Here is a 13,058-nt window from a genome sequence, read left to right as displayed (position 1 = left end):
ATTCTGTGAGCTAACCCTGATCTTTCTAGATTAAAACAAGATAGTAATCATAATGCGAGCCTGTTTTCAATATCACTTGCATTGCGGCATCCATTTTTTATCACCTGATTTCTTTGAAACTCCACATTATCTAACTTCGTTGTAATGAGATACTGGGTACACTTGTCAATCCTAGGCGGATCTATTCTTAATTAATGTGAGCTTATTTTAAGTCATCTTAGTTGATATATATATCAGCATTTATTTATCATTGGGATGTAATTACGCGTATACTAATAATAATGAGTCGATTATTATGATCTATTAATCAATGCCTACTTTATATTTTTGGCAAATGTCATTGTGACTCTTTTTTGGTATGATTTACTCTCCGGTCGAAGAGATTGTTTACATTATCCTTAGCACTCAACATTTTGACATCTATACTTAATACAAAAGCGAAAATGACTGAGCAAGATCAAGTTATTCAGGTGCACGAGCTTTTCGACACCGTCCTCATTCTAGACTTTGGATCGCAATACTCTCATTTAATCACTAGACGCATTCGTGAATTTGGTGTTTATTGCGAATTGTTACCATGCACGCAGAAGATGAGCGAGCTTCGCTTTAAGCCTAAGGGTATTTGCATTTTTATTTTGACATTTATCTTATTTTGAAAGAGAAACATTCCGTTGAACGAAAAATGGTAGCTTTTACTTAATCGGCTATCTTCTTAGGAATTATTCTCTCTGGTAGTCCGTATTCTGTCTACGACAAGGACGCACCCCGTGTCGATCCCGCAGTCTTTGAGTATGGCGTTCCTGTTCTTGGCATCTGCTATGGCTTGCAAGTGCGTTTAATTTCTTAATATTTTTTGCATTCCTACACTAATCTTTCTATGACATTGCATAGGAAATGACAACATATCTCGGAGGCAAAGTGGAGGCATGCGACCATCGAGAATATGGCCATGCCCTACTTAACATCACTAAACATAATGAACATGCCTATATTGACAAGCTCTTTGCCGGACTCGAAGGAGAAATCCAAGTTTGGATGAGTCATGGCGATCAGGTCTCTGAAATCGCTCCCGGCTTTCGTGTCATTGCCAACACGCGTACAGCACCCTATGCCGCTGTCGCTCACGAGGAGAAGCATTTCTTCGGTAAATTTATATTTTTATTTACAAATTAGCATATTTTGACACTTTCTTTAAATATAAACCCTAGGTATTCAGTTCCATCCGGAAGTTACTCATACTCTCAATGGCAAGGAAATTTTGCGCAATTTCGTGATAACTATCTGTGAATGCAATACTAATTGGTCAATGGTAATTTTTAAATAGCATAATATAGCTCCTTCTACTTCTAATTGATTATTCGCATATAACAATTAGGAATCATTTATTGACAAAGAAATTGAGCGCATCCGAAAAATTGTAGGACCAACAGGCCAAGTGGTGGGTGCTGTAAGTGGAGGAGTTGACTCCAGTGTTGCTGCCAAATTGATGAAAGAAGCAATTGGAGAAAGGTGAGGATTTTTTCAATCGATCATAGAATACCTTTATACTCCAACATCCATTTTGACAAACTGCTGATCCTTTTTCTGTAGATTTCATGCTATCCTGGTCGATAATGGGGTGATGCGTTTGAATGAATGTCAAACAGTAAAGCAACAGTTGGCGGATCATATGGGTATCAACCTTAAGGTTGTGGATGCTAGTGAACTCTTCCTTGGCCGACTCAAAGGCGTAAATATTTATATTAAGTAGTTGCTATTTTCTAAATTTTAATTAAAACACAATGAATTGCATTTTAGGTTACTGATCCAGAGAAAAAACGCAAAATAATCGGCAATACTTTTATTGAAGTATTTGAGGCCGAGGCAGCTAAGATTGATCGTGAAACGGGAGGTCGCATTGAGTATCTTTTACAGGGTACATTGTATCCCGATGTTATCGAGAGTATCAGCTTTAAGGGGCCCAGTGCAACTATTAAAACTCATCACGTAAGTTTTTAAAAAGGATTTGCATCTGAAGAATTTAATGAATTAAACTTTGTTACAGAATGTAGGAGGACTTTTAGATGATATGAAGCTTAAGTTAATCGAGCCTCTTAGGGAACTCTTCAAAGGTAAGCTTTAACAAGTATATGTTTGGTTGAACATCCTTATATTTATTATATTTTTAGATGAGGTTCGTGCATTAGGTAAAATTTTAGGTCTCCCTGATGATCTGGTCTGGAGACATCCTTTCCCCGGTCCTGGAATTGCCATTCGCATCCTTGGTGAAGGTATTTCTCATTGGATAACGATATACTCTGGTGATCTTAATTGACGCTATTGATATATAGTTACTCCACAACAGGTTGAGATTGCTAGGCTAGCTGATCACATCTACATTGAGGAGATTAAGAAAGCTGGAATTTATCGTAGGATTTCTCAAGGTACCCTATTAAAGCATACATTTTTATTACGGATTTTTACTAATGATTTGAAATTCAAAGCTTATGCTGCCCTTTTGCCCGTACGCGCAGTGGGTGTAATGGGTGACAAGCGTACTTATGAACAAGTGATTGCGATTAGGGCTGTCGAGACTACTGATTTCATGACTGCTGACTGGTTTGAGTTTGATGCAAAGTTCCTGAAACGTGTAAGCTCAAGGATCATTAATGAAGTTAAAGGAGTAAACCGTGTTGTCTACGACGTCAGGTAAGATTAATCAAATATGAATTATATGATGAAGAACTAAATCGATGTTATAACATTTTATTAGCTCAAAACCGCCCGCAACTATTGAGTGGGAATAGACGCACTTGCAAATTTTTATTTTTTTTTTTTGGATTACACTTATTTTGTTCCTAAGTCTTCTAAATATATTTATAAAAGATATATAGCCTACAATATTGTGTATTGCAGATGGCATTGCAAAACTTCAGCGTTAGTAAGACCGATAATAAGAACGATACAATACTCAGGAATTTAATTAATTCCGTATATCTTCCCAACAGACAGTTTTATGTACTAGTACATATTAATAAAATTTTGCCATTCAGAATTGAACATCCCAATTCAGGGGAAACTCTAAATAATTTGACAGGAGTAAACAAAAATACTTCATCATGGATCCATCACTAATTGTAATTGCCAAACGTACATCGTTCCAGAACTGGTCTCGCACTTTTCGCTGTTCCCCTGAATACTATTTTTCTGTTCATTCAGAAGATCAAATCATTAAAGTAAGAATCAATGCACAAACAAGCCGAATTGTTGACTTAGACTTATTATCCTCTGTATATATAATGTAGATCTTAGAATTAGCACGAAATAATGGCAAACGTGTAAAAGTAATTGGCTCAGGCCACTCTCCCTCAGATCTTGCTTGTACTGATGGGTACATGATAAACACTGATAAGTTGAACGCTGTATTAAATGTAAGATTTTGTAGTTCCTATTAATATTTTCTTTTACTTTTACAATATATTTTTTTGCATATGTTTAGATCAATATAGAAGAAAAAACCATCACCGTACAGGGAGGAATACGCCTCTATCAACTTCACGAAATTCTTGCGAAACATGGATTAGCACTCAGCAACTTGGGATCAATATCAGAGCAGAGTATTGCTGGTGTAATATCTACTGCTACTCATGGCACAGGGATTAACTTTCCTTCATTATCATCTATGGTATAAGCATGCTTGGCTTTTGTTCAATCTTCATAGTAATATTCTCATCTTTAGTTTTGATATTATCAAATGAAATAAGGTATTGGAGCTTACCCTTTTGACGGCAGATGGCAGTCGTATAACTTGCTCTAGAAAGGAAAATCAGGACATATTCTGCTCAGCTCTATGTGGTCTCGGATGTATAGGCATTATTACGGAGGTTAAGTTGCAATGTGAGCCCGCTTTTCGACTTGAAGTGCAAGAGACACCAGAGAAGCTCGATCACGTTCTCGATAACCTTGATTCAATTGTGCAGTCAGATGAGCACGTTCGCTTCTGGTGGTTTTGTCATACCAATAATGTGGTGCTCTGGCGTGCCAACAGGACAGATAAGGTGTCAAAGATTTAATAGCTGTTTTTGAGAGCAAGCCCTAATTTATTAATAATATTTGTCCATTAGCCGAAAACAAACAAACTTACTTCTTGGTATAAGAGTCGATTCCTTGGATTCCACCTATATCAGTTTCTACTCTATGTGTCGAGGTTCCGTCCGTCGCTGATACCATTCATTTCTCAGCAACACTTTTCCATGCAATTTACGCAGCCAGCCAATGTAATAGATGATTCTTACAAAGCATTTAATTTCGATTGCCTCTTTCCACAATACGTGAATGAATGGGCTATTCCGTACGAAAAGACTGCCCAAGCACTACGTCAATTACGCAATGCAATTAACGAAAACGGCTACATGGTCCATTTCCCAGTAGAAGTTAGGTTTGTTCGAGAGGAACATGATGTTTGGCTTAGCCCTGCATATGGACGGCCAACCTGCTACATAGGGATCATAATGTATCGGTAAGTCTTTCTTTTTCAAACCCTTGTATTTTACTATTCACTTTTTTATTTGTAGCCCTTATGGTACACCCGTTCCATACAAAAAATATTGGAAGATCTTTGAAGAAATCATGTATTCGTTGGGAGGAAGACCGCATTGGGCAAAAGTAACCTCTTTGTATTACCTTTTTTAACTCAATTACTTAATTGTATCATGTATTTTGCCATTTTTTCAGGCCCACAAACAGACACCAGAACAGTTATCAGCAAGCTATCCAAAATTCCAAGAATTTTGCAAAGTACGAAATCGGCTAGACCCTAAAGGAATGTTCTTAAATGACTACTTGGAACGACACTTGATAGGCGATAAATATACGATTAAATCTAAACTATAGTTATATTATTTATACAACTAAATAAAACCAAATCATTTATGTTAATGCTCTCGATATACGTAATAAAACCGAATTAATGGAAACAAAATTTCATTTTGTTACTGATTGGGATTTGCAAAATTCAAAATTTTAAATTTTAACCAATGAAAATAAAAATTTTCGATAAATTATTCAAAATCCAAAAAATTTTTTTTTAAATTTTTTTTATTTTTTCAATTTTTTTTCAAAATATTTTCAATTTCAATTCGATTAATTATATTTTTACTAGTCATCATATTTGTAGTAAGCATATCGGGAATTATTTAGAGGAATATCTTCATACTATACCTAGGAATCTGAAGTTAATACTCTAGGATATAATATATGAAAAGGATGTTTTCATCAAGTAGAGTTTAAAATGTATAACAAAAGCACCATTATATATCATTTTTACTTGATTAAAATGTAAGATATCATGAATTAGGCATTCTTCCCGATGTTTTGACAAGGTTCCCGCAGGGTCGAGTAGAGAAAATACAGTGTGCTTATTTTGTATATGCCTTATCATCTCCAGGAACTGTTTAATAGCTTTAATTACTAGATAAACTCAAGGCTCATGTTGATCGACATTATCCTTTCTTCGTATATCACAAGTAAATTGAATGGCAAAGCACGATTGACATCCTTTTTACTATTCTGACTTGATCTAGGCCACGCCTATTTTATTCAATATGTAGGTAACAATGCATGAAGTTATTGCATTCAAGTATTTTCATTTCTCTCTGACTTGCTTCTAACAGTAAGGGTGGCAACAAGCAGAGAAAAAAAAGTCGAATAGAAATAAAGCAAAAATATTATTAATATCCAAAAATTTATCTACTTCGAAGGAAGCACTAATCTCTAGTTTAAACGAATCTGCTATTAAAACTTTTATTCGTAGCAATTGTCAATTTTTTATAAACTTCCTTTTGCATATTCACTGTAATAAATTAAGCCAGGCGACAAAAGCAGATATTTTCGTAGAGTGAAGATAAAAAACGCCATTTTATTTGCCGCTATTTAATTTGGATTTTTTTTTAAAGAAAAATCTAAATACGAGAAAACCATAACATAATAATCCAAAGTGTTTCAATATTAAGATACATGTATAGACGTTGAAAAGAGGCTTAGTACTAGTTTATGTTTTCAAAGTGATGCGATGGCTGGACTAGAACTGTGATTCAGTTACACCTTTACCCATGGCAGCTGTCGCGTTGACTCCACCAGTAACAACAGATACCAGTGCATCCACGTAGTTTGCACCCGACCATTTCTGGTGCTGCAGAGTCTCGACCTCGTGCTCCCTTTCCTGTCGCTGAATTCGTTCCACATAAGCAAGCATACCGCGTTTCATATAGTCACGTGCAAACGTGTCTACAGCCAGTGCATTGGCATGGAAACCACCTAGAGTAATGAATTGGAAACAAAAACCAAGCCTGCCAAGATCATCAATGAATGTACGTATCTGCTGATCATTCATTCCAGCAGCATCCCAGTTAAATGAAGGACTTAGATTATATGCGAGCATAACTTCCGGATGCGCGCTCTTGACTCCTTCCGCAAACTCCTTTGCTTGGGAATAGATAGGTTTAGCAGTTTCCATCCAAAGGAGATCTGCATATGGAGCAAAGCAAATCGAACGGTGAATTGCGCACTGAGTGCCTCCTTGGTAGCGATACAGGCCCTCACGGGTGCGGGGTGAATCCCAGTCCCAGAAGATCTCAACGCCCAAAGACTTGGCTAGAAGACGCGCATCGGCATTTGAAAGCTTGGCACTTTGCTCCGTCCATTTCTTCAATTTGGAATTTTTATCCCCAGCAGATGAGTCCTGTATAGCTTGTGCAACAGCATCGCTAAATCGCATTAGCTTCGCTTTGCTCATCCACTCAGCTTCCTTTGCCTCAAGTTCGGCTCCAGAGAATCCCGCATTCTCAGCTTCGTTCAAAACCTGTACGAGCGGAGGCAAATTGGGATTTGTTGAGCCGAGAATGAATGGATGATCGCGTGGATCAACATTAGACGTGATCAAAGTTGCTGCCTCCGAGTCAGTACGAGAGATAATCAGAGTTTCAACCCCCATGATGTCAAATTGCACGCGGAATGCAACAAGCCGGTTTATGTGCTCAGAAATGGGAACAAGGACCTTTCCAGCCATATGGCCACACTTCTTAAAGTTGCCAGCCATATCCTCAAGATGGGTTGCTATTTGTATGGAATATATAAGTGATGTCGTTATTAGAATTAAGGTATATCACTTACCAGCCGCTCCGCGCTCAACAAACATTTTGGCCAGTTTCATATTTGCTGTAATTCCACCGTGCCCAGTATCAGCATCCGCAACCAGAGGTCTCAAAAAATCTACATAAGGAGATTTAGCACGCTGTTCTTTCGACATTCCCAAGCGTGCTTCTCTCTGCTTCCGATCATGGAATTGTTGTGCCATAAATAGATGTTCTACTTTGTTTGGTACCGTGTCCTGGGAAGAGAAACAATCAGTTAAGGTGTTCTATGGTAAAATTATCCAAGATTACCTACCATGGGATAGTCAGCAAGATCAGGGCCGGGTTCATTCGACGTCGAAGCTGTTGACGAACATTGCCACCCTGATACGTAGATAGCCTCAAGGTATTTACCCATTTGAGCTACTTGGATCGGATCGAGTGCTCCGAAGGTGCGCACCGCCGTGCCATTTTTCTTATGCTGCTGCAAAATACGCCAAAGTTTTTTTGCTTGTTGGTCAGAGGCATATTGCTGGCGAAGAGTTCCACGTTTGGCAACAATTTGCTCGGCTGGATAGGGTCGCTTGATGAGTCGGTAACGGTCTGATTTCCACCAGCGTTTCACCTCTTCTACTTCAGCCTTGAATTGATGCTCTTCGTCTTCAATGAATTGCGCTGTGGGTAGCGGGAGGTAACTCATGTTGTTTGAATTTCAAGCGGCTGAATTGGACGATGAAAGTCTTATTGATTGAGCGGCAAGAGTGGGAAAATAAAAAAAGAAGAAAAATTAGGCAAGGGAAATGGGAGTAAAAGAACCAGGGGGTCGAACTTATATAAAGACTAAATCCGTTCGCCTGGAGTCGGAAATCAGACACAGTCACATGTCGCATGTGATATTGAATGCATCTCCAATCAACTAATGCCTTCTGATGATGACAGGAAATACTGTCAAAATTAATTAGCAGTATTATTCTTAATTGTAAGATGTAATTAGATCACTTAACTCAAGTTCCTCAGTATTAACTGAATAAAAATTATTTTAAAAGCTTCTAAGTGCCTCTACTATGTCTTTAAGTGGACCTGGGAAGCACAATTTAGTACTTTCGTATATGCTAGACTGAAAGAGTTAAATATGAAGGTATTTATATATCAAAGGTGTAGAAAAAAAAATCGTGCCAAAATAACGTTTAAATGAAATAACATTACAAAAGAGAGAAGGATAGAAACCTTATCCCATAGACAAAAATAAAGATATAACAGGCAAGGTAATTCGGTAAGGCCAGGAGAGAATTCACATAGCTTCAAGCTTGATCTAAGATTAAGGGTTGTCTGCCGGATAGATACCGAAATTTATCCTTGACGTTGTTTATGCTTTTTATTCTTGTTGCAAATCACATAAACTCGCCCACGACGACGAACTGTTGAGCATCCATCGCACATTTTCTTTACTGATGAGCGCACTTTCATTGAGCGCAACTGTTGAAAATTTACAGTTGATGCAGTGAACCCGATGCGAGAGGTGAGCGAACGCGAGAGAGAAGATAAAAATGTCATGATTTAAAATATTTTCTAAGATCAACTAAACATCATATTGATTTGTTTACTTTGCAGAAATTCATGTAGGATTCGGGGCGCAGTACAATTTTTGATTAATTAGTTAAAATTCCACTCCTTCAATTACCTCAATAAAGCCATGAGCACAATAGAGCGAGGCGCATTAACAGCCGTCAATGCAGAGGTTTCAGCAGCAGTGTGTCAAAAAGTGATCTCATTGATATGTAAGCGCGTTGGGTTTGATGCGGTTAAACGATCTGCTCTGGAAACCCTTTCTGACCTCTTTGGGACATGTAAGATCTATTCCATATCCTACGTCATAAAGATTTGTATATTCACAGAAAAATGGTTGCTGCTCCGCTGCCATTACGATTTGATATAAGACATTGTACAGTTGTTTCGATTAACGAACGCGTATGCCCAGCACTCTAATCGGTCCCGACCAAATATCCATGATTTGGAGCATGTCTTAACTGAGACAGGTCTGAAAAAGATGAACATTGAGGAATTTTTTCGTGCAGCAGCCATTGAAATTTCAAGTAAACTATCTTTCATTTTCACAAATCATATAATTACTTAGACTTAATGATTTTACGTCCACTAGATGATGATTTAGCAAAAATATTTCCAATTACTGAATCCGAGGAAAATACGATTGAACAAACGCTACCTTTAAAATTACTAGAAGGTGATATGACAGAGGATCAGCCTGAATATGTGCCTGACTTTCTACCAAAATTTCCAAGCCAATATACGTATAAGAGAACACCGGTAACCCTTAGACCAAATGTACCCATTGTCAATATTTTATCTTGACCGCACTCTCTCTTTAGGTGTACGTACATCGAATAGATAATCCCCAACATCTCCGCGAAATCAACCAGGCACAAACACGCCTGGCTGCTGATAGCCTTAAGCACTTTCTTGTCGCAGAAAATCGCAATACCCATACACAGGATGCAACGTCCGATAATGCCCTCTCAACCTATTTCCCTTTGGTAAATTACGAGTTTGCGATACAGCTCCGAAAACCATTGCCAATTCAGGGGCAAACAAAATCAGTAGGTTGGAGCGACTTAAGTGGCGTAGAAAAAGAAAAGGAGCATAATGATATTGAGATGGGCGATTAGGTGCTATTTAATCTTTTTTTTTTTGTGTAAATATTTTTTTTTTTCATTGATATCTTCCAGCAATTTTAATGTTTTTGAATGGTTTGGAAAGCGTTTGTAACAATATTGCTTAAAATATTATATAAGATTACCATGGATCACTTTATTAAAAGTAATTTATCTTGAAAATGAGAAAAGTAGAGTTTTAATTCCATAAAAAAGAGTCACTAAACACCCATTTAAAAAAAAAATACTTTGAATTTTATCAGGCACAAAAAAAAAAAGAGGACCAGATTCATCACATGGGCTCATGCATAAATCCTTCCGAGCCAGTAACATTACAAAGAACTCAACAACTCAGCATATCGTGGATATGGCCAGTTCTTATCCGCAACCAATTCCTCGAGGCTATCCGCATATTTCCGTACCTCGTTCATCAAATCCCATAGGCCATGGGCACGCTTACCCTGCTCAGCAAGATCTTCCACGGCCTCAGCGTGATGCACTGCTTCAGTTAATTTCTCAACTGAAGCTTGCAAGCCATTGAGTAGTGGAGTCAACTTCTTGAGCAAATCTAACTCGGGCTTGGCCTCCACCTCGACCTCCTTTAATAGTTTCGCACCCTCGGCTAGGGATCGGCGGTATTCGAATCCGGCCGGCAGCACCTGAGTTAGTATCATAGTTCGGAGGGTATTGGCTTCCACAACCCAGTCTTTGACATAACGTTCCATCAGAATGTGGTAGCGAGAGTGCAATTCCGAGTCTGAGAACACGCCCATCTTCTTTAACATTCCTGCGTTGTCTGGGTGCAATAACTGCGCAAACGCTTCCACACCATTTTTGATGTCCGGAAGGCCGCGGGCAGCAGCTTCCTTGCGCCATGCCTCGGAGTAGTTATCGCCCTCAAAGCGGATGGGTTTTGTGCGCGCGATGTATTTGCGGATGACTGCAAGCTTATCTTCGTCAGTGGGATAGGGCTTGTCTCCCTTCTGTTGAATCAAATCTCTGGTGACGGATTGAATTGCAGAGGCCACTGCTGCGGTGAGAAGCGTCACGGGGAAAGAGGGAGACTGTTTTGAGCCGACGGCACGGAATTCAAACTTGTTGCCGGTGAAAGCAAACGGAGAGGTGCGGTTACGGTCGGTCAAATCACGCGCAATGGTGGGCAGTGCGGCCACTTTCAAATCGAGAACGGTGCCACCCAGCTTAATGCTCTGGTACTCGGGCTGAGAGAAGTTCTTCAGCGGGCGGTTTTGCTCGATAGAGTCCAGGACCTCGGTCAAGTGTTCCCCAAGGAATGCGGAGACGATACCAGGAGGAGCCTCGTTGGCACCGAGACGGTGCTCGTTTGATGAGGATGAAATACCCGCACGCAGGAGGCCACCATGCTGGTGGACTGCCTCGAGGACGGCTACCAAGAACAATAGGAAACGGTAGTTGGTTTCGGGCTTCACGGTGGGATCGAGCAGGTTTTCTCCGTGGTCGGTGCTCATTGACCAGTTGCAGTGCTTGCCCGAGCCATTCACACCCTGGAAAGGCTTTTCGTGAAACAAAGCCTTGAGCTTGTGCCTGTGGGCCACCTTGTGGATGATGTCCATTGACAACAAGTTGTGGTCGACGGCGATGTTGGCCTCCTCGAAGATAGGCGCCATTTCGAACTGCCCAGGAGCTACCTCGTTATGGCGGGTCTTGATGGGGACGCCGAGTTTCAAAAGTTCGAGCTCGGTCTCGCTGAGTGCAGCAATGACTCGACTGGGCATTTTGCCGAAGTAATGATCCTCAAGCTGCTGGTGACGCGGAGGGAGGTTTCCAACGAGGGTGCGGCCGCAAATCTTGAGGTCGGGGCGGAGGGCATAGAGCGATCGGTCGACAAGGAAGAATTCTTGTTCCGTTCCGAGTGTTGTGTAAACGTGGTTGACACGTGGCGGAGAACCTATGAAAACAAAGCAAATCAATACAACAAAGCGGCCGGGGAAAACAAATGGCCTGGCCTACCAGCGGGGACGGGTTCAATAAGTTTGATCAGCTCACAGGCGGCTTTGGACAAAGACTCTGAGGCGCGCAAAAGCACGGTTTTCTCGTCGAGAGCCTCACCGTTGTAAGAGATATAAACAGAGGGAATGTAGAGGATCATGGTTCCATTGGGACCGGCTCTAAGGAACATGGGGCTATGGCATTGTCATAAAAAAAAAAATAAACAATGAACTCGGCTGATTTTAGACAATGGATTTAAATTGACATCCCAATACCTCTTTGTATCCCAGACGGTGTACCCACGGGCCTCAAAGGTAGAGCGCATACCTCCGCTTGGGAAAGATGAAGCATCGGGCTCGGATTGTAGCAGTTGGGATCCGGAGAATGTGTCAATTGGGGTCACGTCCTGGCTCCCCGGGCCGAATGTCGTCTTCAAGCTCAGGAAAGAGTCGTGCTTTTCTGCAGTACTGCCTGTTTGAGGCTGGAACCAATGAGTGAAGTGGGTAGCTCCATGGTCCATTGCCCAGGTCCGGACGGCATGGGCAATAGCGTCTGCGGTGGGCTTATCCAGCTGATGGCTGCCGCGCGAAAGGCGAAGGAACGAGGAGTAGATTGGCTTGGGCAGCATCTTAGCCATAAGGCTAAGCGAGAAGACATTCTGCCCGTAGATTTCGGAGGTGTAGACGGGCTTGCCGTCGCGCTTGGGGAATTCGACGGAGCGGGGGGGACGGTTAATGGACTCGACGATGTGAGCAAGACGCGCCTGTTGACTAGCCATGATTGCGAGAGGAGATGGAGGGTATTGCTAATGTGGTGCTTAGATGGGAGGAACGCGTTTGGATAGGTGTCGGAAGCAAAGATGGGAGAGAAGCTGGGAAAAGCGCAAGCGTGCTAAAAAAAAAAGAAAGCTGCGAGAGATAAAAAGATAAAAGTGACAGCAAATAAGCGAGTCCTCCCTATCTGCACGAGAGAAGCCGATCAAGGATAGAAAAAATTTCTCCTCACACACCCTTGTGAAAACATTCCTCAACAAAAGCAGCAGAAAAGCGCGCAACATTTCACGGCTCACCTCTCAGGGCGTGTCGGACTTCCAATCCGCCCCCCCCCGCTGTCTCCACTTCACGCTGACTATTCCCAGCTCACCGGCGGGCTGTCGGGCGCCCTGGACTGATAGGGAGACGGCCCGCGATTAGATTAACTTGCAGGCTGCGGCCGGCCGGCGTGGCTTCAGCCGTTCTCGAAGGAGCTAATCGCCTCGCTGCTCGATAGAGTTTGCTGTGTTTTGGCATATGGCTTTTCTCCTTCCATTTAT

General features: G+C 41.0%; 6 protein-coding genes across 6 annotated transcripts; 3 read left to right on the top strand and 3 right to left on the bottom strand.

Moving 5' to 3' along the window:
• Window positions 1-443: 443 nt before the first annotated feature.
• Window positions 444-2,786, top strand: VTP21DRAFT_5899 (uncharacterized protein; the record flags this gene model as incomplete). Its single annotated transcript, XM_069396469.1, has 12 exons — window positions 444-618; window positions 717-829; window positions 892-1,144; window positions 1,209-1,309; window positions 1,376-1,509; window positions 1,591-1,729; window positions 1,798-1,986; window positions 2,045-2,111; window positions 2,169-2,270; window positions 2,331-2,423; window positions 2,484-2,688; window positions 2,753-2,786. 12 exons carry the CDS (start codon window positions 444-446, stop codon window positions 2,784-2,786), a joined length of 1,605 nt encoding a protein of 534 aa, XP_069247554.1.
• A 312-nt stretch (window positions 2,787-3,098) lies between these two features.
• On the top strand, window positions 3,099-4,872 carry VTP21DRAFT_5898 (uncharacterized protein; the record flags this gene model as incomplete). Its single annotated transcript, XM_069396468.1, has 7 exons — window positions 3,099-3,215; window positions 3,285-3,410; window positions 3,479-3,664; window positions 3,744-4,037; window positions 4,104-4,498; window positions 4,554-4,644; window positions 4,714-4,872. The coding sequence occupies 7 exons, from the start codon at window positions 3,099-3,101 to the stop codon at window positions 4,870-4,872; spliced, it is 1,368 nt and encodes a 455-aa protein (XP_069247553.1).
• A 1,186-nt stretch (window positions 4,873-6,058) lies between these two features.
• Window positions 6,059-7,809, bottom strand: VTP21DRAFT_5897 (uncharacterized protein; the record flags this gene model as incomplete). The annotated part of the gene is made up of 3 exons (XM_069396467.1): window positions 6,059-7,092; window positions 7,150-7,366; window positions 7,426-7,809. The coding sequence occupies 3 exons, from the start codon at window positions 7,807-7,809 to the stop codon at window positions 6,059-6,061; spliced, it is 1,635 nt and encodes a 544-aa protein (XP_069247552.1).
• A 449-nt stretch (window positions 7,810-8,258) lies between these two features.
• Window positions 8,259-8,663, bottom strand: VTP21DRAFT_5896 (uncharacterized protein; the record flags this gene model as incomplete). Its single annotated transcript, XM_069396466.1, has 2 exons — window positions 8,259-8,438; window positions 8,505-8,663. The coding sequence occupies 2 exons, from the start codon at window positions 8,661-8,663 to the stop codon at window positions 8,259-8,261; spliced, it is 339 nt and encodes a 112-aa protein (XP_069247551.1).
• Window positions 8,664-8,802: 139 nt separating this feature from the next.
• VTP21DRAFT_5895 (uncharacterized protein) lies at window positions 8,803-9,793 on the top strand (the record flags this gene model as incomplete). Its single annotated transcript, XM_069396465.1, has 4 exons — window positions 8,803-8,956; window positions 9,047-9,202; window positions 9,268-9,434; window positions 9,497-9,793. The coding sequence occupies 4 exons, from the start codon at window positions 8,803-8,805 to the stop codon at window positions 9,791-9,793; spliced, it is 774 nt and encodes a 257-aa protein (XP_069247550.1).
• A 317-nt stretch (window positions 9,794-10,110) lies between these two features.
• Window positions 10,111-12,524, bottom strand: VTP21DRAFT_5894 (uncharacterized protein; the record flags this gene model as incomplete). The annotated part of the gene is made up of 3 exons (XM_069396464.1): window positions 10,111-11,705; window positions 11,768-11,940; window positions 12,022-12,524. The coding sequence occupies 3 exons, from the start codon at window positions 12,522-12,524 to the stop codon at window positions 10,111-10,113; spliced, it is 2,271 nt and encodes a 756-aa protein (XP_069247549.1).
• Between the last annotated feature and the right edge of the window lie 534 nt (window positions 12,525-13,058).

Source organism: Calcarisporiella thermophila (assembly GCF_041956535.1).
Source record: "Calcarisporiella thermophila strain CBS 279.70 unplaced genomic scaffold VTP21scaffold_24, whole genome shotgun sequence".
NCBI classification, from domain to species: Eukaryota; Fungi; Calcarisporiellomycota; class Calcarisporiellomycetes; order Calcarisporiellales; family Calcarisporiellaceae; genus Calcarisporiella; species Calcarisporiella thermophila.
This window is presented reverse-complemented; position numbering and strand designations above follow the sequence as displayed.